The sequence below is a fragment of the Euleptes europaea genome, chromosome 17 (assembly GCF_029931775.1).
Source record: "Euleptes europaea isolate rEulEur1 chromosome 17, rEulEur1.hap1, whole genome shotgun sequence".
Taxonomy (NCBI): Eukaryota; Metazoa; Chordata; class Lepidosauria; order Squamata; family Sphaerodactylidae; genus Euleptes; species Euleptes europaea.
Window position 1 is genome coordinate 42,743,174 of NC_079328.1, and position 21,487 is coordinate 42,764,660.

The window sequence follows — 21,487 nt, forward strand, 5'->3', positions numbered from 1 at the left end:
GTTAAGTCAATATCCGGTAACAGGGACTGGGAAAGACCTATCTAAAGGGCTACTGCCAGTCGTAGTAGATTGTAATGGGCTGACTTATTCTAAGGCAGCTTCTGGGTTCATCGCTTTTGTCTGTAACCATATGCAAGCACATGTCCTTATGAACTTTGTACTTCATTTGACTTTGCTGGTGGAGGCTGTTTTCTTCTTGCACTCCTCTTGTTTCTTCCCCCTTTTCCCCAGTTGGCGTGGGAAGAAGACTTTGGGGTAGCTCAAGCCGAACATCTTTGGGGAATATATTTCAATCAGTGCAGCAGTGTGTGCTTAGCAGGGGGTGATACTTTTTCATTCATGTCTTAGTTGTTAAAACTTGAAAGTGAAATTTGAATTTGAGGATAATTGCCTGGCTGTAGGCCTTGTTAATTTGGACTTTCAAAAACCAGTTGTTTCTTGTGATCAGTGTGGTTTAAGCACATGGGAATGGTTGGCCATATTTGTCCAGAGGTTGCTGAAGAAACTTAGATTCCATGCAGATGAAATACTCAGCCGTGGTTTGTTTTCCTGAACCATGGTAGATAGGCTTACCAGGTGCCATCGGTTGATCGGCGGGAGGTTTTCTGGGGCGTGCGGTGCGGACGCGCGCCTGGTTCGATGCGCCCACATGCCGATGCGCCTACATCACTTCCGGTTTACTCGGAAACCATAGAGTATCGGCTGAATTTGCTAGAGCGTCCACATCGCTTCAGGGTAAACCCTGAATTGACGTAGGCGCGTCTCACGTGCACGGGGTGTCCGCCGGCCCTCAGCTGGTTGGCGGGCAGCCCGGTGGATTGGCGATAGTTTACCCGCCACCACCTGGCACTTGGCAACCCTAATGGTAGAGCATTATGTCCAGGTAGCTAAACCATGGTTGGGCTGCAATCAAGTATGGGAAACCATGGTTGGAAGTGGGTTTCCATTACTAAATAGTATATCTAAGCTGAACAAATTACAATAAGGCAATTTCCTTATGTCTCTGCCATCAAGATAATACGTAAGCCTTGCTAGACTTCCTCCATACATGATTTCCGGCTGCAAAGATTATCTCGGGCAAACTTAACTATAGTCTCTGTGATTGCATCCAGGTGTCGCTTTCACCATTTTTCCACCTCAAGAATGAAGGCAAGGAAACAAATGCGTATTTTCATGCGTATCTCATGCGGCTTCATCAGAGGGAATCTTTTAGATTCTTTTTAGTGACATCCCCACACATCTGAAAGGTTTCCCCCTGATGAAGCTGCACGCGAAACACGTAGGGGTTGTACAAATGATTAAAGAATTTGTTTCTCTCTGCACCATTTGTTTCCTTGCCTTAGTTTACCTTGGTGTAGCCCCCTTTTCTTCATCTCAAGGATGAGCCAGAAATCCTTGGTCTTGTGCACTCCCTAACTCTCCCGCTCCCTGTTCCGATCGTGGACTGTTCCGAAATGAAAGCCTTTGGTGGAAGGAAGTCTTCAGTTCCCCTGCAGCTTAATCTAACAAGGGTTAGATTAAATATTTCATAAACCTGGAATCTTCGTTCTTGGTGTGACACAGCATTGCGAAGAAGCTTCGCTGGGGTCTTGTTTGCTTTCTGTCTCTCTCTCTTTCCCCCTGTTCTTAGACCAAGGTCTTGAACAATAAAACCATAAAACTTAAATAAGACCCATCTCTAAAAGACTCTTCTCTGCAGCCTCCAAGAAACGAGCAACAAAATAAGGACGCTGAGGGTCAGAATCCTTTAAGAGGAACAGAACCTTTTGCTCCAAAGTTGTTTGAGAAAACACAGACCATTTGTTAAAATGTGGTATAATCGATTTTAGCCTAAATTGGTACACATAAGGACAATTTGCTTTCTGTCATGTGCGAGAAAAGTTTGAATTACAATTCTTTTGACGACTGGCTCTCCAAACCCGATGCCTTGCGCTTCTCACTATGTCAGTGGCATCTCGAGAGCCAGCATGATGTAGCGGTTAAGAGCAGTGGTTTGGAGTGGTGGAGTCTGATCTGGAGAACCGGGTTTGATTCCCCCACTCCTCCACATGAGCGGCGGAGGCTAATCTGGTGAACGGGATTTGTTTCCCCACTCCTACACACGAAGCCAGCTGGGTGACCTTGGGCAAGTTACAGCTCTGTTAGAACTCTCTCAGCCCTGCCTACCTCACAGGGTGTCTGTTGTGGGGAGGGAAAGGGAAGATGATTGTAAGCTGTGTTGATTCTTCCTTAAGTGGTAGAGAAAGTTGGCATATAAAAACCAACTCCTCCTCCTCCTCCTCCTCCTCCTCCTCCTCCTCCTCCTCCTCCTCCTCCTCTTCTTCTTCTTCTTCTTCTTCTTCTTCTTCTTCTACTACTACTACTACTACTACTACTACTACTACTACTACTACTACTCTTCAGCTGTTTGTGTTATTTCAGGTGGCACAAAATCAAGACAAACTTGGTAAACTCCAAAATGAGTTCAGGTTCTTCTGTTGCATGTTTATTTGTCTATCTAAATTAGGATCCTGACCCACCTCTTGAGGCCTGGGGCTGGAAATAACTCTAAAACCCACAAAACAGTTAAAAATACTTAATGATATAATAGCCGCTTAAAATTTACCCCACCCCTTGCTTAATTCCTGACTTTAAACATCGACACATTTAAATCTTAAAGCAACTCAAGGAAAATATTCAAATTCAGACGTAGATGGATCTCCTGGAGAAGGTATTTCCACATTCGATAGACAGAGGTTATTCATCTTGGAGACCTGCCGCGGATTTGGTTATGACCCAGTGCGAGTTTTATACTCTGTATACACTTCTTCCGTTCAAACTTGGTAACTGGATGGTATACCCAAGAGCCCAGCTTGGCTGATCTCAACCAGGTTGGCTTCATTTCATGATGGGGTATAAATCAAAAGGTGGTCTTCAAAACATGTCATGAAAAAGATTTTTGTAAATGAGTTTATAGGTCCAAACATTATAGCTACTTGTTATAAATGTGTTATTGAACAGCCGCTGTTCAACTGATCGTGGTGGATATAAGAACCCATTCTGTTGTAGTTAAAGTGCCTCATGAGTTTTGTAGTCTTAAACCCTCAAGGGCTTTGTAGTCTTTTGTAGCCGGCGTGGTGTAGTGGATAAGCGTGGTGGTTTGGAGCGGTGGACTCTGATCTGGTAAACTGGGTTTGATTCCCAACTCCTCCACATGAGCGGCGGAGGCTAATCTGGTGAACTAGATTTGTTTCCCCACTCCTCCACATGAAGCCAGCTGGGTGACCTTGGGCTAGTCATGGCTCTCTTAGAGGTCTCTCAGCCCCACCTGCCTCACAGGGTGTCTGTTGTGGGGAGGGGAAGGTGATTGTAAGCCGGTGTGAGTCTCCCTTAAGTGGTAGAGAAAGTTGGCATATAAAAATCAACTCTTCTTCTTCTTAAAGAAGCATTGGTGGTGGTTCTTGCATATTTTTCTTGTGTGAATGATGATAGCTTGGGGTGAAAAGGTTGAACCCCACCACAGTGATACGTGATGTCTGAGGTTTAAGCATGATTCATCAGGGTTTTTCTTTTAATGTTAAGATGTGGGAACGCCCACTGCAATGGTGAGATCGGGGTTGAGAAGGGTATGAAGCTGCAGCGTTTGGCCGAAGCTCCTTCCCGCCTCCCTAACCATTTTGGCAGCAATTCTATCAACAATCTCTTTTTCATTGGTTAATCTCAGGCACGGGACTCTTAAAGAACTGATAGCATTCTTGCCTGCCTGCCTTGGCGAAACTCAATAACAGTCTGACTGGAGATTGACAGTAATGGATTCAGCACCCCTACACATATGCTTTTGTTCTCCCCTGTTCTTTCTCACAAATAGATGTTATTAATTAACTGTCCTCGGCAAAAGACATCTGTAAGTGTACTTGTGCCAATTAGCTTTCTTTAATGCAGGACTAGTGTTTCACAATGTTTGAAATGTAATATTTTCCCCGCTTTGTTGTGTTTCCAGTTTCAAATAGAAAAGGAACATTGTAGTGTGTTGTTCAAGGCACATACTTTCCAATTCATTTAATAATAATTAAAAAAAAAGGATCTGGAGGAGAAAAGGGACTCTATGAAGAAGCGAATGTAATGTTTTTCAAAGATGCAATCATGGGGTTGACTGAAAATGAGACGCTAGCAACAAAATAATAATAATAAAAAAGACCCTATTCAGACAGTGCTTTTTCTGTTCAGAAATCTCAAGGCAGTAAAGACAGTAAAACACAAGAGGAGCCCTGTCTGGCTAACCAGTTCCTATGAAGGGTAAACAACAGGGCATAGAGGCCGAGGCCTTCCCTCCCACTTTTCTCTACCTTTAAGGAGTCTCAAAGTGACTTACAAATCCCTTCCCTTCTCTTCCCCACAACAGGCACCCTGTGAGGTAGGTGGAGCTGAGAGAGTGTGACTAGCCCAAGGTCACCCATAGGGTTGTCAACCACCAGGTACTACAATAACAAATACACCTGTGCCGTATTTAACTGCGTTAAAGAAAATGGCGGCACGAGGGCGCAAATACAAAACCACACTGGAAATTTAACAGAAATCATATATTATGCTGAACAGCATTACCTCATGCAAAGACAGTACAGAAAAGAAACATGCTCAGCACAGACATTCAATATAAACATTCGATATAAACATGAACCAAAGAAGCAAAAATGCAAACTGGGCAGAATGCTCCCAATGTTCACAGTTACAGTCAAAAATGAACGGGAAGTTCCCGTTTTCAAAGTCCAGGTCTCAAGTTCTAAGAGTCCGTAGTAACAAATTAAATCCAAAGGAAAGAAACAAAGGAGAACGTGTGGCTAGTCGTTGGTGCACGTTTCAAAGGCTTTCTTCAGCTCCAAAGGTTATAAGGCAACCATAGCTTTTAATCCAAGATTTGGTGTGAGCCAGTTGTCCCGAGGACCGTCAGCTGTGAAGTGAAGGATTAAATAATAAAGTTCATATATACACAATATATACATAAGCATAGGTTTGAAAGTAGAGCTTACCCAAGAACAATCATCTAATAGCACATTGTCTTAGAATTGCGGTGAAGGTAAGCGTGGGGTGGGGCTTAAATCTAAAAAACGACTTGACGTAGAGAAACATTTAAAGAGACATGACATAGAAGGAAGTGAAGCAAGGAAGCCAACAACGTCATGAAGTAACCATTCACACGAAACATGACAGGTCGAACTCGTTATTCAGACCCTTGGAAAGCATAAATTAAGCGGGATTATATCCTAGATCTCTCATCCATATTTTCTTAGCATCCTGTGTACAATAAGGTTTGGATTTGAACTGCCAGAGAACAAAAAATAATAAATCCGTGTCAGAATGGTGTGCTTGGATATAATGTTGTACGAGCAGGGCCTCAAGATTCCGTGCCCTGATCCGCGCCCTATGCTCACCGATCCTAAGTCTGATGGGGCGAGAGGAGCAGCCAACGTACATCAAACGGCACGGGCAGAGGACCGCGTACACGGTCATGGGTGTGCCGCAATTACTGAACTGCCGTAAGCTGTAAGAAAATTTAGAAGCAGTGGAATGAACTTCTTTAATAGGTAAACTGTAGGGGCACATGGAGCAATGCCCACATTTATGATGACCCGTAATCGAAGGTGTTTCCTTGGTTCGAAGCACGTCAGTTTTAATAAGCATGTCACATATAGAGGCAGTCTTCCTCATACCCAATAATGGCGGCAGATTACAATCAGGGATGTTGTGGAGTAAATGCCAATGACGCAACAGGATCTTTTTTATATCATAAGTTAAATGTGAAAATTGGAAGGAGGCTACCACCCTAGAGTGATGAGTTCCAGTGGGAGAGACAGAAGAGTCTTTTTCAAGAAGTTGCCTACGAGATTTTTGAAAGGTCTTGTCAAAAGACCGTTGAATGACTGTAGGAGGGTAGCCTCTTCTGTGAAACCTTGATGTTAATGCCTCTGCAGCCGCAACGAAATCCTGTTCTCTAGAAGAGTTCCTTTTAATGCGCAGGAACTGGCTGAAGGGTAAATTGGAGCGCAGATGTAGGGGATGGAACGAGGAAAAATGAAGATTGGAACCAGAATCAGTGGGTTTGGTATAAGGTTTGACAGCTAATGTATTGTTATGAAGTCTAAAAATAGTGACGTCCAAAAAGGCAATCTCTTGAGTGTTAGTGTTGCCTGAAAAGGTTAGAGATTTATGTAGAGAATTCAGCCAAGAAGAAAATTCTTGGTACACTTCCGGACTGGAAAGTATAGCACAGATGTCGTCAATATACCGTTTGTACCAAAGCACTTGATTAGAGAAAATGGAAGAAGAAAAAAGGTGAGTTTTTTCAAAATGGGCCATAAAAATATTGGCAATCGAGGGGGCGCAAGCTGCCCCCATGGAAACCCCACTGATTTGAAGAAAAAATGTATCTTGATAACGAAAAAAATTGTTCTCAAAAAGAATGTCAAGCAAACTCATAAGAAAATGGGTGGGGGGAGATGGTTCTGATCTAGAATCTAGGTACTAGCTGGAGCTCTCCTGCTATTACAGCCAATAGAGATCTCCAGCCAATAGAGATCAGTTCCTCTGGAGAAAATGGCTGCTTTGGCAATTGGACTCTATGGCATTGAAGTCCCTCCCCTCCCCAAACCCTGCCCTCCTCAGGCTTTGCCCCGAAAACCTCCCGCCGGTAGCAAAGAGGGACCTGGCAACCCTAGTCACCCAGCTGGCTTCATGTGGAGGAGTGGGGAAACAAATCCATTTCACCAGATTAGCCTCCGCCGCTCATGTGGAGGAGTGGGGAATCAACCCGGTTTTCCAGATCAGAGTCCACCACTCCAAACCAGATCAGAGTCTACTGCTCCAAACCATCGCTCTTCACAACTACACCATGCTGGCTATCTATCTGACGCGGGCTTTATTCAATGAAAACTTGTGCTGCAATTTGTCCTCTAGTTCTTAATGGTAAGCACTAAGGGAGAGGCTGTGGCTCAGTGGTAGAGCATCTACTTGGTATGCAGAACGTCCCAGGTTCAATCCCCGACATCTCCAGTTAAAGGGACTAGGCAAGTAGGCGATGTGAAAGACCTCTGCCTGAGACCCTGGAGAGCTGCTGCTGGTCTGAGTAGACAATACTGACTTTGATGGACTGAGGGTCTGATTCAATATAAGGCATCTTCATGTGTGAAACTGCCTTATACTAAGTGAGACCATCTGTCTGTCACTGTCAGACTTGTCTGATTGGCAGTGGTTCTCCAGGGTCCCAGGCTGAGGTCTTTCACATCACCTAGTGCCTGATCTTAAAACTGGAGGACTGAACCTGGGACTTTCTGCATGCCGAGGAGATACCCTGCCACTGATCCACGGGCCCTTCCCAAAGGGTTTCCTGAGATTCTTTAGCGGGAGATGCCAGGGGTTGAACCTGGGACCTTTTGCATGCAAACCAGATGCTCTGTCACTGAGCACATGAACACATGAATCTGTCTTCTACTGAATCAGACCCTTGGTCCTTCAAAGTCAGTATTGTCTACTCAGACCAGCAGCGACTCTCCAGGGCCTCAGGCAGGGGTCTTTCACATCACCTACCTGCCTAGTCCCTTTAACTGGAGATGCTGGGGATTGAACCTGGGTCCTTCTCCATGCAAACCAGATGCTCTATCACTGAGCAGCAGCCCCTCCCCGTGCCACAATTCTCTTTTTGTGCTGCCACGGATGAACACGGCTACCTCTCTGGAATTTATTAGTCTGGAATTTGAATTTCATTGACAAAGGTGTGTGGAAAAGGTAGCAGCTTTCACACCCTTTTACCACTTTGACGGTAAATGAAAGGTATAAATGAACAAGCGGATTGTACAGAAAAACTGGTTTAAAGGGGTTAGGTTAGTAAAAAAAATCTGCATTATGTTGTAATGAGAATGTTTGACATTTCCCAAAGGCATCTAGAAGATGGCAATAAACATACTACCATTAACTGCTGCTGCAGATCAAATACTCAGTTAGGTGGAACATTGTTGTGATCCAGAGGAGGGTGCCGACTTGTTTTCTGTTGCCCCAGAAGGTCGGACCAGAACCAACGGGTTGAAATTAAATCAAAAGAGTTTCTGCCTAGACATTAGGAAGAATTTTCTAACAGTTCGAGTGGTTCCTCAGTGGAACAGGCTTCCTCAGGAGGTGGTAGCTCTCCTTCCCTGGAGGTTTTTAAGCAGAGGTTAGATGGCCATCTGTCAGCAATGCTGATTCTATGATGATGAGAGGGAGGGCATCTTAGCCATCTTCTGGGCATGGAGTAGGGGTCAGTGGGGTGTGTGTTAATTTCCTGCATTGTGTAGGGGGGTGGAATAGATGACCCTGGTGGTTCCTTCCAACTCTATGATTCTGTGATCTATTTGTATCCTTCTGTATTCTTGGAAGGACATACTAGTCAGGATCCAAAGAAATGGACATCCAGTTCCACATGCCCAAGGAGATTTGGGCGAGGGGAACATTATGGGCGTGTGCTTCTTGAACAGCTGCCTCAAATGCGAAATGACAAACTACTTTTGACACCGAGGAAAGGCTTGGAGGCTGTTTGTGACTTGGCGTGGTGGTCTGCCGCTGAAATCAGAGAGGGCTTACAAGACCTCTGGGGCATGCCCAACCCCTTGGGCTTGCTTTTAAGTAGCTCCTTGGATCTTGGCTGTAAAGTTTTTTTCTTGGAAGAAGCGAGCTCCGTCTTCCTACAGCTATGACGTTTTAACACAAAAATCCAGATCTTTGCAAAGGTTTGACATCTGAAGAGGAAGCAAATGAATATTTTTACAGGAATGATAGTGTCCTCTGACCTATTTCTAATGGTGCAGATGCTGGAAACACGAATCTGCCTCTTGTTTAAGAAAGCAGTCCGGTCTGGAGAAATTTAATATTGTTGGCAAGACTCTTGGTGGAAGTTCACATTGTGTGTATCTGAACTCTGGCATGCGGCTCAATGGTGTTCTCAGTTTACAGGGCTGCCAGTTTTAACTCTTCCCGGCGAGGGCTCACGTTTTATTAATAGATGCTTTCGCCGCTTTTGGGTCCCAGCTCCTCGTGAATGATGCGGACGAAGCTCTAAGGTGGCATATTTTCCATATGTGCCCAGATTGGAAATTTCGCCCAAGAACAGGGAGCTTCAGCGCAGGCACTAAAACCAAGTTTTAGTTATACATTTGCTAAAACAGAAGTGGAGGATTCAAATATGTGATCCCTCGCCAGCACGTGAAATGGTATGGACTGTTCTAACACCTAATTTTGTTGTCTTCCCTTGGACTAAGTGTGGCTATGATTGGACCTCATATTAAGAAGAAGAAGAAGAAGAAGAGTTGGTTTTTATATGCCGACTTTCTCTACCACTTAAGGAAGAATCAAACCAGCTTACAATCACCTTCCCTTCCCCTTCCCACAACAGACACCCTGTGAGATAGGTGGGGCTGAGAGAGCTCTTAATAGAACTGTGTCTAGCCCAAGGTCACCCAGCTGGCCTCATGTGTAGGAGTGGGGAAACCAACCTGGTTCACCAGATTAGCGTCTCCCGCTCATGTGGAGGAGCGGAGAATCAAACCCGGTTCTCCAGATCAAGAGTACACTGCTCCAAACCATCGTTCTTAACCACTGCACCGCATTGTGTGTAAAGAGCTCTGTTGTTTTTTTCTGCATCCAAGCATTGCACAATTTGAAAACTATCCTTTCCTTCCTCTTTGCAACAGAATTAACTCGTTTGTTATTGTTAAATTGTGTACACATGGTTGAGCAATTTTTATCAGAAAGGTGGATCAGAAAAAATACAAATAGATATTTTTACAGCCCCTCCTGTTTAGGCTGTAGCCTGGTTAGGGCTACGTGCTTAAAAGCTTGCATTAAAAAGGAAGAGGGAAAGAGAACTGATCCTTATTCTTGAAAGCACCCCCCCCCAAAAAAAAGAAATTATGTCATCGTTGTGTTGAAATACGAAGGATAAATTTTGAAGGGAATATTCCCCTAGCAACCGGATCTCAGGTGAAAGGAACAGAAAATCGTCGCCCCTATGAAATATTAAAGTATTTCCAAGGCATTTATGCACCGAGTTTCTCTCCCCCCCCAACCCCGCCATATAGTCTTAACTCTTAACATTTGAGGGTCGAATTTGTCACCGCACAGCTTTTCCCTGTTAGAAAACTTTGCTTTAATGTATAATTGATCTCTCCGAATATGTGGAAAGATTAACTTTCAATGTTTTAAAAATCAAGAGCGCTCGTTCCCCATTCGGCCCGTTACTGGATAGCCCCTTCTTTGCCCAGATACGGAATCCTTCATTTGAGATCAGTGGAAGAGCAAAGGATTGATGTCAGTCTGTTATCCATGAGGCAGAGAGTGGATAGAGAGAACATAAAAAAGCCATGCTGGACCAGACCAAGGCCCATCAAGTCCAGCAGTGTGTTCATACAGTGGCTAACCAGGTGCCTCTAGGAAGCCCACAAGCAAATTGACTGCAGCATTATCCTGCCTGTGTTCCACAGCACCTAATATAATAGGCACACTCCTCGTTACTAGAGAGAATGGGTATACATCATGACTAGTATCCATTTTGTACTAGTAGCCATGGATAGCCCTATTCTGTATGAACATGTCCACTCCCCTCTTCAAGCCTTCCAAGTTGGCAGCCATCATCACATCCTGGGGCAGGGGGTTCCACAATTTAACTATGTCTTAGGCGAAGAGAACTTTTCCCTCTCTCCCATAACTCGAGAACTCGAGTGCACTCAATAGAGTTGATAGGCAGAGTGGACAGAAGGAAATACATCTTTAAGTGAGTGATTAAAAAGTGGGATTCATTGCCAGAGGATGTGGCGATGGCCACACGCATGGATGACTTTCAAAGGGGATTGGACTAATTCATGAAGGATAAGTCCATCAGTGGCTACTAGCCATGGTGACTAAAGGGAACCTCCACATTCAGAGGTAGAAAACCCTCTGAATCTCAGTGCCAGGAGGCAACATCCTGGGAAATCCTGGGCCTTGGACTTCCAGAGGAACTGGTTGGCCACTGTGGGAGACCATTCTGTTCTAGATGGACCATGGGTCTGGTCCAGCAGGGCTCTTCTTATGAAATATATTTTATCTTAAAGGATCATTTGGGATTCATCAAATAGATACAGGCATCAGGGGCAAGGGATTTGTGGGGCTCAGGCCATGGATCCCGACCTCAAACAATAAGATTGGGAGAATTCCAAGGATTTGGGGGGCCCTAGATCTACATCTCCCCCTGTTGTGGTCAGCTTCTCCTCTCTTATTTTCAAGGTTAACCATGGTTAGGGTTGCCAACCTCCAGGTACTAGCTGGAGATCTCCTGCTATTACAATCGATCTCTAGCCGATAGAGATCAGTTCAGCAATTGGACTCTATACCACTGAAGTCCCTCCCCAAACCCCACCCTCCTCAGGCTGTGCCCCCAAATCCTCCTGCCAGTTGCAAAGAGGGACATGGCATCCCTAACCATGGCACTCTGTAACATCTGTGCTGATAACATCCGCTGGCTTTAAACCATTGTTAGAAGCTGACTGCTGCTTGAGCTGAACCTGGTTAATTTTAGTGTGCATCACTGGATCATGAAAATGGAAGGAGGAAACTAACTCGAGTACAGGGGGGTAGGAGGAATAACCTCACAGGGTGCTGCTAATCTCCTAACAATGGTTAAGAAACCTGGAATGTTACACCTGCACCGGAAAACAGCTGTCCTTTCTTAACTGGAATGCTGCGTTTTTAAATCAATCCATTTATAATGGTCTAAGATCAGCCAACACCGACATGAGAGCACTGGCTATGTTTAAAAAATCCCCCTTTGCTTCATTAATCCATTGTAATTCCCCTCCCTTTAATTTCTGTTGGTTCTTAAATTATCAGCTAGATGACATTTTAACCAAACACTGCTGTATTGGCACCATTCTTTTTGGTTAGAGGTCGAATTGACTTTTTGGACAGTAAAGTGATGACTCCATAGGCTAAATTTTCCAGTAGAACCACATGTGGAGTTATTATTAATCCACATATTTTTGTGCGTGTACTCATTAGTTTAAAATCGAGTTTCAAGTTGAAATAGCTGAATAATGTGGGGTTTTTTTGTAACTAGGTATCTGACAGGTGTCATGACTGTTGGCCGACTGTTCCAGAACTTTCTTCTGAATGTGGTTTTTTCCCCCCCTCACTCGCTGTCTTTCTTCTAGTGGCTTTGCCTCCGGAGAAGACGGATGGAGCTTGTAGCGGTGATGAAAAGAAAATGGAAAAGGAAACCGATGCCCGAGCAAGTGCCAAGAAGCAACTTAAATTTGAGGTAAGGTCCTAAAAACAAATGAACAATCAGCAGATCACTACAACTTAAAACTCCAGTTGCACTATTAGCGAACTATTTAATTTGGGTTGCCAGCTCCGGATTGGGAAATGCCTGGAGATTTGGGGGGTGGAGTCTGAAGAGGGTGAGGTCTGGAGAGGGGAGGGACTTCAGTGCCATAGAGTCCAATTGCCAAAGTGGCCATTTTCTCCAGGGGAACTGATTTCTGTCGCCTTGAGATCAGTTGTAACAGTGGGGGATCTCCAGCCACCCCCTGGAGGCTGGCAACCCTATATTTAATGGATAGAAGTAGGTTCTCCTGTTGTGACCCACAAAGTCAAACATGGATCCTCCATTCATTGGGGAGGGCCCCATAGATTTTTGCTGCCATGTTGGGCCTGCAGAAATGGAAGGCAGGTGTGGTTTTCAATCACCTATCAGCTTTGGTATGGAACTGGAGGACTGTGATTGGCTTGGTGGGTTGTGAAGTGTTGCCTTATCCAATCACATGACAGTAGTTTTACCTGTGCTTGGTGAGTGGCTAAAATGGTAACAAATGAAAATCTGTTGAATAAAAGAGGGGGAACTTTGAGTCAAAGCAAGAGAGATGGAACACCTCTGGTACTATCCTTCGATTTTTTTGGCCAACTTACAAATTCTATAGCTTAAAATGATCTTCACGTTCAAAGTGATACTGAGTAGTCTTTACAGGGATCGGTGGCTTTTCAGGCATTCCGCCGCTCTTTTTATGACCTGCTTCCAGGACGAGGAGGGTTTCTGGAATTACTTTGGCCAGATTTCCTCCACTTTGGCTTCTGTGTGGCTTCCAAAGAGATGCACGGCGCTGTCATCCACAATTATCCACAAGCTTGTGCAGAAGTCATGTTGTGCATGCCTTGTCTCCCATGCGGTTTCTTCAATCGTCTTACTCATAGTCAATTTTATATTGCAGTTTTCTTGGGAGGCAGGGTCTGCCCCTTTGCTTGTTTACCAAAACTACCAGTAATAGTATGCATATGTCAGTCATATGTACGCGCACAACGAAAGACTATCTTTCTACTTGAAGAGAAGTCAGTGATGTCAGTACCATCTTCAAGTACTGGAAGGGCTGTCGAATAGAGGACGGTGCGGAGTTGTTTTCTGTTGCCCCAGAAGGTTGGACCAGAACCAATGGGTTGAAATTAGATCAAAAGAGTTTCCATCTAAACACTAGGAAGAATTTTCTAACAGTTAGAGCGCTTCCTCAGTGGAACAGGCTTCCTCAGGAGATGGTGAGCTCTCCTTCCCTGGAGGTTTTTAAGCAGAGGCTAGATGGCCATCTGTCAGCAATGCTGAGTCTATGACCTTAGGAAGATCATGAGAGGGAGGGCATCTTGGCTATCTTGTGGGCATGGAGTAGGGGTCATTGGGGGTGGTAGTTGTGAATTTCCTGCATTGTGCAGGGGATTGGACTAGATGTCCCTGGTGGTCCCTTCCAACTATGATTCTAAGGTGGCTGTTGTTTCTAGACTAACATGAAAATCTGTAAGACCATGGCTTTTAGCCTTTTCTTTGTTTTACCTAATGTGTGTCAATTTCTCTTAGCAACATGGTTAATAAGTCAGAGATTGATGGATCCTTGGCAGAATAAAGAAGTGCCTGCCATTTATCTGAAGCTTGCTCTTACCACTAAGCATCCAGTGATCTGAAGCTCCTAGCTTAAGCAAATAATTTATTGGCCATGTTCGTAACTTGCCTCTCCAAAAACCCTTTTTGTCTTCAGCAAACCATCTGTGAGGGTTTTTAAATCATCGTTTACTAAAAAATACTATTTAGCACTCTTAAAATGTGCAAAATGCTTGTTTATTATGTTTTAAACATTATCATATTCACACCTCCTTTTTTGGCTATTTCGGTCAACGTTGAATTTTTTAAAATTAAAATTAAAGATTTTAAAAATGAAGCCAACCCAGTACAAATGCGCAACATCCACAGTCTACACAACTCAAATGCAAAGGTTTGCTGGACCAGATAAGTCTTTAACTGCCGCCTTAATACTAGTAGTAGGGGAGCCATATTTATTTATTTATTTATTTATGTATTTATTATTTCTAATTTATCACCCGCCCTCATTCCCAGCCAAGCCGGGCTCAGAGTGGATAACAGTCTCTCTGTGTGTGTGTGTTAAGTGCCGTCAAGCCGCTTCCGACTCATGGCGACCCTATGAATGAAAGTCCTCCAAAATGTCCTATCTTTGACAGCTTTGCTCAGATCTTGCAAATTGAAGGCTGTGGCTTCCTTTATTGAGTCAATCCATCTCTTGTTGGGTCTTCCTCTTTTCCTGCTGCCCTCAACTTTTCCTAGCATGACTGTCTTTTCCAGTGACTCTTGTCATCTCATGACATGACCAAAATACGATAGCCTCAGTTTAGTCATTTTAGCTTCTAGGGTCAGTTCAGGCTTGATTTGATCTATAACCCACTGATTTGTTTTTTTGGCAGTCCACGGTCTCCGTAACACTCTCCTCCAACACCACATTTCAAAGGAATCTATTTTCTTCCTATCAGTTTTCTTCACTGTCCAGCTTTCACACCCATATATAATAATAGGGAATACGATGGCATGAATTAATCTAGTCTTGGTGGCCAGTGACACATCCTTACACTTCAAAATCTTTTTTAGCTCCTTCATGGCTGCCCTTCCCAGTCTCAATCTCCTTCTGATTTCTTGGCTGCAGTCTCCCTTTTGGTTGATGGTGGAGCCAAGAGAATAGAAAGTCTTGAACAATTTCAATTTCCTCATTGTCAACCTTAAAGTTGTGTAATTCTCCTGTAGTCATTACTTTTGTTTTCTTGATGTTCAGCTGTAGTCCTGCTTTGGCACTTTCTCTTTTTACTTTCAGCAGTAGTCATTTCAAATCTTCACTATATTCTGCCAATAATGTAGTGTCATCAGCATATCTCAAATTATTAATGTTCCTCCCTCCAATTTTCACTCCACCTTCATCTAAATCTAATCCAGCTTTCCTAATTATATGTTCTGCATATAGATTGAAGAGATAGGGAGATAAAATACATCCTTGTCTGACACCTTTGCCAATTGGAAACCATTCCGTTTCTCCATATTCTCCACAGTCTCTAAAATCACGTAAAACCATAAAACATCAAAGTTAAAAGCATAATACCATAATAACTATACAACAAGAAGGCATACATATAAACCAGTCACCCCTAGGGTTGCCAGGTCCCTCCTAATTTGACCTAATTGTACAGGATGGTTCATCTGGAAGAAGGTTACTTGAGTTCATACAGTCCTAGGGTTGCCATGTCCCTCTTCGCCACTGGTGGGAGGTTTTTGGGGCGGAGCCTGAGGAGGGTAGGGTTTGGGGAGGGGAGGGACTTCAGTCCCATGGAGTCCAATGGCCAAAGCGGCCATTTTCTCCAGAGGAACTGATCTCTATCAGCTGGAGATCACTTGTAATAGCAGGAGATCTCTAGCTAGTACCTGGAGGTTGGCAACCCTATACGGTCCCCTTGTTGCAGTCCTCACGACAGCACTGCAAGATGAATAAATATTATTATCCTTATATTGTAGATGGGAAGGATGAGAGAGTAGCTTGCAGAATTCATGGCAGAGGTCAGACTCAAACTGGGGACTTTCAGTAGCTCAGTCTCTCAGAAATGAGGGCCAAATTTCACTGAGGATGGAGAAAATTCCTATATATGAAGCAGGTGTGCAGCAAATTATATGTACAGGCAGGGGGTGTCCGAATAGCTCTTGGAATTTCAGGGTGGGGGTGGAATAACTGGCTGAGGAGGAGATGGGTAATCCAAGATCTTGGGCATGTGTGACCACCTGGAGATGTGAGTGAAGGATATTAAAATTTAGCTCAGGAGGTCAAAACCTTTCCCAGACCTTGCTGTGTACCTTTGGACAGGAACACGCTTCCTTTTCCTTCTTTTTATGAGCATTCTTTTTTCTTTTATTTTTTGCCACACAGTTGTGTTTTTGTGTGTGTCTATCTGCCTGTGCGTGCGTCCTTTGTAGGCAACTATACTCTTTCTAGTTATAAACTTCCTGGTGGGAAGGATGCTTTTGTAAAAGTCTTTCATCTCTGGGTCTCCCGAGTGATCCGACCTTGACCCAGTCACACTGGAAATCCATCTGATTAGATGGCGGCGAGGAAGAAACGCTCCTGCCAGGAATGAGTCAGATGGCGTATTTCCTCGTAGACATGCAAACAGACGTTGTTTCTTGGCAGGCTTTGCTTATAAAGAGAGAGATTTCATAAATACAAGCGCTGAAGGCACATTGTCATACCGACTAGAAGGACGCCTACCTCCATGGAGAAGGTGGTACGCTGATGCCACCAAAACAGCATGTGTGTTATCTCTCCGGTGAATGGCAAACCAAGTACGGTCCCTTTGTCAAATAGTGAACACAGATGAAGCTGCCTTGTACTGCCTTGGTCCATCAAAGTCAGTATTGTCTACTCAGACCGGCAGCGGCTCTTCATGGTCTCAGGCAAAGGTCTTTCACATCACCTACTTGCCTGGTCCCTTGAACTGGAGATGCCGGAGATTGAATTGGGACCTTCTGCATGCCAAGCAGATGCTCTACCACTTAACATAAGAAAAGTCATGCTGGAACAGACCAAGGCCCATCAAGTCCAGCAGTCTGTTCACACAGTGGCCAACTAGGTGCTTCTAGGAAGCCCCCAAACAAGACAGCTGCAGCAGCACCATCCTACCTGTGTTCCACAGCACCTAATATCTTCGACATGCTCCTCTGATCCTGGAGAGAATAGGTATGCATCATGACTAGTATCTATTTTAACTAGTAGCCATGAATACCCCTCTCCTCTATGAACATGTCCACTCCCCTCTTCAAGCTTTCCAAGTTGGTAGCCCTCACCACATCCTGGGGCAGGGAGTGCTGCATGAAGAAATACTTCCTTTTATCAGTTTTGAATCTCTCACCCTCCAGCTTCAGTAGATGACCCCGCATTCTGGTATTATGAGTGAGGGAGAAAAGCTTCTCTGTGTCAACTCTCTCCAAACCGTGCATAAGTTTATAGACCTCTATCATGTCTCCCCTCAGCCACCTTCTTTCCAAGCTAAACAGCCCTAAGCGTTAAGTGAGCCACAGCTAGTGCATTCTTTTGATCATCAGTTAAAGCCACTAATATTCTCCAGTTTCATGTTTTGGTGTAGAAAGTAGCGATTTCAGTGACAAACCTCCTCCCCAAAAAGCCACGGCTTGAGGATAGATGGATACGCTGAGTCTGGCAATGGTGGTGACCGTGTGTTCTCTTCCTTGAAAATACATATCTCTAAATCCAGTGAATGAGTGTCGAAGCAACTTTCCATCACATTTTGTTTGCTTGCAAAATCTGTATCTCACCTTCCGGCCTTCACAAGAGCCACCGAGGCGGCTAACAATTTAAAACATCAATGATCAAATCACATTTTAAAAACCCTTAAAATCACCCCCCCACACACAAAACCCGTATTAAAACAATGAAAAGCAAAGTTAAAATACATACAAAACATAAAAACAGCAATTAAAACATTGACTAGAAAGGAGGGATCATTGAGGAAATACCGAACAGACAACACGAGTTTTCACCCGCTTGGCAGAAGACAGCAACAGAAGTGGACAGATGAATCTCCCTGTCTGTAGAGCGTCTGTCTTCCACGGAGGATCTTTTCCTGTTCTGTTTAGTGCAACTTCCCCTTTCACCCTGGCTTCTGCTCCTTCCTCTTTTTAATTGTAAGAATCAGTTTTACAAAAGCACGTTAACCAAAGTGGACAACAAAAGGCAGAACCGAATGCCTTCTCACCAATCAGATAGTTAAAATTCCTTAGTTGCCAAATTCCAAAATACACCGTGAACTAAGAATCCACTTGTACCTAGCGTTTAATAATTTGATAACCAAATCCTTAAATGTAAAAGAATATCTCTGTGACCTTTTTGTGTATTATATCGTTTTAGATTCTGTTTTATTTTCTTCTTTTTTTCCATTTTATCCTGCAACTGATATGTATGTTTTAATGGCATTAGCCGTATTAATAAATCTGAATGTGAATCTCCGTGACCTTTTTTCTTCCAAGGTCTGTTGTATCCCACTGCGTTAAAAACAGTTTCCAGTAACCTATAAATTCCTCTTAAACAATTCTCCTTCTGTCCCATAACCTTTTATAGATAGTAATTTTTTCCATAGCCAGGAGAAACCAAAATCTCCTAAGCCATAAGCTTAGGTTGCCTCCAATAATGTGCTACCTGTAACCTTTCCACAATTAATAACCTGTTAAGCATCTGTTCATGGACCTGTTAAGCATCTGTTTACCTCTTGAAAACCAGCCTAGTAGAGCAATTTTGAGATTACATGCTAGTCTGAAGTGTAAAATTTAGGCCATTATATTAAGTGTACCTTCCCAATACTGGGCAGAGGCACTGACCATTCCAGTCTACCCAGTTTGTAAACATGACACACTTCTCAGCTAACTCACATACCCTCCTTCAAGAGAGCCAGCGTGACCTAGTGGTGTAGTGGTTAAGAGCGGCAGATTCTAATCTGGAGAGCCAGGTTTGATTCCCTGCTCCTCCACATGAGCGGCGGACTCTAATCTGGTGAATGAGGTTTATTTCCCCACTCCTACTCATGAACACATGAAGCTGCCTTATACTGAATCAGGCCCTTGGTCCATCCAAGTCAGTCTTGTCTACTCAGACTGGCAGTGGCTCTCCAGGGTCTCAGGCAAAGGTCTTTCAAATCACCTACTTGCCCAGTCCCTTTAGCTGGAGATGCCGGGGATTGAACCAGGGACCTTCTGCATGCCAAGCAGATGCTCTACCACTGAGCCATGAAGCCTGCTGGGTGCCCTTGGGCTAGTCACAGCTCTCTCAGCCCCACCTACCTCACAGGGTGTCTGTTGTGGGGAGAAGAAGGGAAGGCGACGGTAAGACCCGGGTGTGCCTCATTTCCCCGCAAAAGATCTTTGTGTGTTGGGCAGTTCAACACCAGGAGAGCTCTTAATCTGTGGCAAAAAACCAGGTGTCGATCTCTCTGTCTCCCCCTCCACTTCCCACAACTTCAAATCAAAGCTTCTGAACTATGTAAGCTTTAGGGGCTTAAAAAGGGGGGGGGGCAAATGCTTTCGTCTTATGACCCAGGTACAAAAGAATCCAAAACGGGACTGCAGAGACAGACAGTTCTGAGTCGAAGATGGTAAATGTGCCCTGGCTTTTAAAGTTGTTGGAAATGTTTGTGTAATACAAAACTCTGTTTCTACCATGGGGGGGGGGGTGGTTTGGCAGCTTTCAGCCCGGGCTTGATACAGCTGAGGGACGGTTTCCTTTGAACTCAGCAGGGTTTTTGGGAGGGGGGGTTACAGTTAACTGCTGTAGGGAATTGGATTCAAGTCAGCAGATCAAGCAGGTATTTCTTGCGCTCCCATGATGCCAAAGCTATTTGGCGCTTGTTTATTTTATTTGCGGGCAGCCACGTTCCCTTTACTTCCCCCCCCCCCCCCGGCTTTTGCTGCTGACTCCCAAAGCATACGTTTTTGGGAGACGGAAGGGGGAAATAAACTCAAAATGTTCAACCGGGCTTTCAGTGTAGTTAAACAGGGCTTACTCCCCATGGCACAGAGAGGTAAGCTGCAGTACTGCAGTCAAAAGCTCTGCTCACGACCTGAGTTCAATCCTGACGGGAGTCGGTTTCAGGTAGTCAGCTCAAGGTTGACTCAGCCTTCCATCCTTCCGAGGTCGGTAAAATGAGTACCCGGCTTGCTGGGGGTAAAGTGTAGACAACTAGGGAAGTCAGTGGCAAACCGCCCCGTAAACAAAGTCTGCCTAGTAAACGTCGGGATGTGATGTCACCCCATGGGTCAGTAATGACCTGGTGCTTGCACAGGGGGCTACCTTTACCTAACACTCCTCTAAGTCTGTTGGGAGAGCCAGCGTGGTGTAGTGGTTAAGTGGTGTCGTGGCTAAGAGGCTTTGATGGACCGAGGGTCTGATTCAGTATAAGGCAGCGTCATGTGTGTGAAAACACACTGCTTATATTCTTCCCCAATATGCCACTTAGTACCACCTCCTTGCAAGTGAGGAAGACGATCTATTGTTTCTCTTCCGTTCCAGGCCAGTTATGGGGGGCCCTTTGAAACTAATCACTGCACTCTTAGGAGAGGCATCCCTGGCCCCATATTTGCTTTTTTTCTACAAAAGCATTCAAATGGTAGTTCTCCATGTGACCCCCCATGCACACATTCACACATTGATGCATCCTTGGGGAGGGGCCATGGCTCAATGGTAGAGCATCTGCTTGGCATGTAGAAGGTCCCAGGTTCAATCCCCAGCATCTCCCCTTGAAAGAACCAGGCAGTAGGTGATGTGAAAGACCTCTGCCTAAGACCCTGGAGAGCCACTGCCGGTCTGAGTAGACGGTACTGACTTTGATGGGCCATGGGTCTGATTCAGTACAAGGCAGCTGCATGTGTTCACGGCATTGGTTTTAAGACTGGAGTCTTAAGAAATGGGCACATTGCTGTGCCTAATGTTTTTACCATAAACTCACAACTTAGAAAGATGGCACGCACCAGCTGTGGTGGGCAAGGATTATTTTTTCCCCCTCCCTTTATTAATTCCAAATTGGGTTCTACTTCAGTAGACGTGAAGGCTTAATGAGTAATAAGGAGTAGCTGGAATTATTGCTACTTTTAAAAAATCTTTGCAGTGAAAGGTTTTTTTTCAGAGATGGGTTTATGCCATGGGGCTATTTTGTATTAATGGTCACTTCTGTTTCAACTTCATCTCGTTTCACGCTGTGAGTCTCTCGCTTCCTTCCCTCTTCTTGAATTAAGTGGGTTTTCCCCCCTCCCCGTGCACGCTCTCTTGCTCTTTCTTTTTAAATTGGAGGATCTTGCATTATATGTCTGAGCATTTCAGTCAGTGTCTTTCACATAGTTTCTCTGTCTTGCTCAATGAAATTGGGGGAAAAAATGTTTCAAATTCCCTAAGAGTATTAGCCCAAGGGAATTAGACAGACGGCACTATTGAATGCCTTCCTTCTCTTGCTCAAGAGAAAAGACAGCGGGAGTGTGGGGGGGGTTAACTCCTAACTGTAGGGTAGCCAAACAACCAGGGGGGGAGAGATGGCCCAGATAACTTTTTTTAAAAGTCCAGGCAAGTAGCTGAACCAATATGTGCAA

General features: G+C 44.5%; 1 protein-coding gene across 1 annotated transcript in view; it reads left to right on the forward strand.

Moving 5' to 3' along the window:
- The window catches only part of NKD1 (NKD inhibitor of WNT signaling pathway 1), a 136,142-nt gene that overhangs the window by 97,910 nt on the left and 16,745 nt on the right, over positions 1–21,487 (forward strand). The window contains exon 5 of the mRNA XM_056862961.1: positions 12,189–12,295. Coding sequence (XP_056718939.1) covers positions 12,189–12,295 — 107 coding nt within the window. The remainder of the gene's footprint in view (positions 1–12,188; positions 12,296–21,487) is intronic.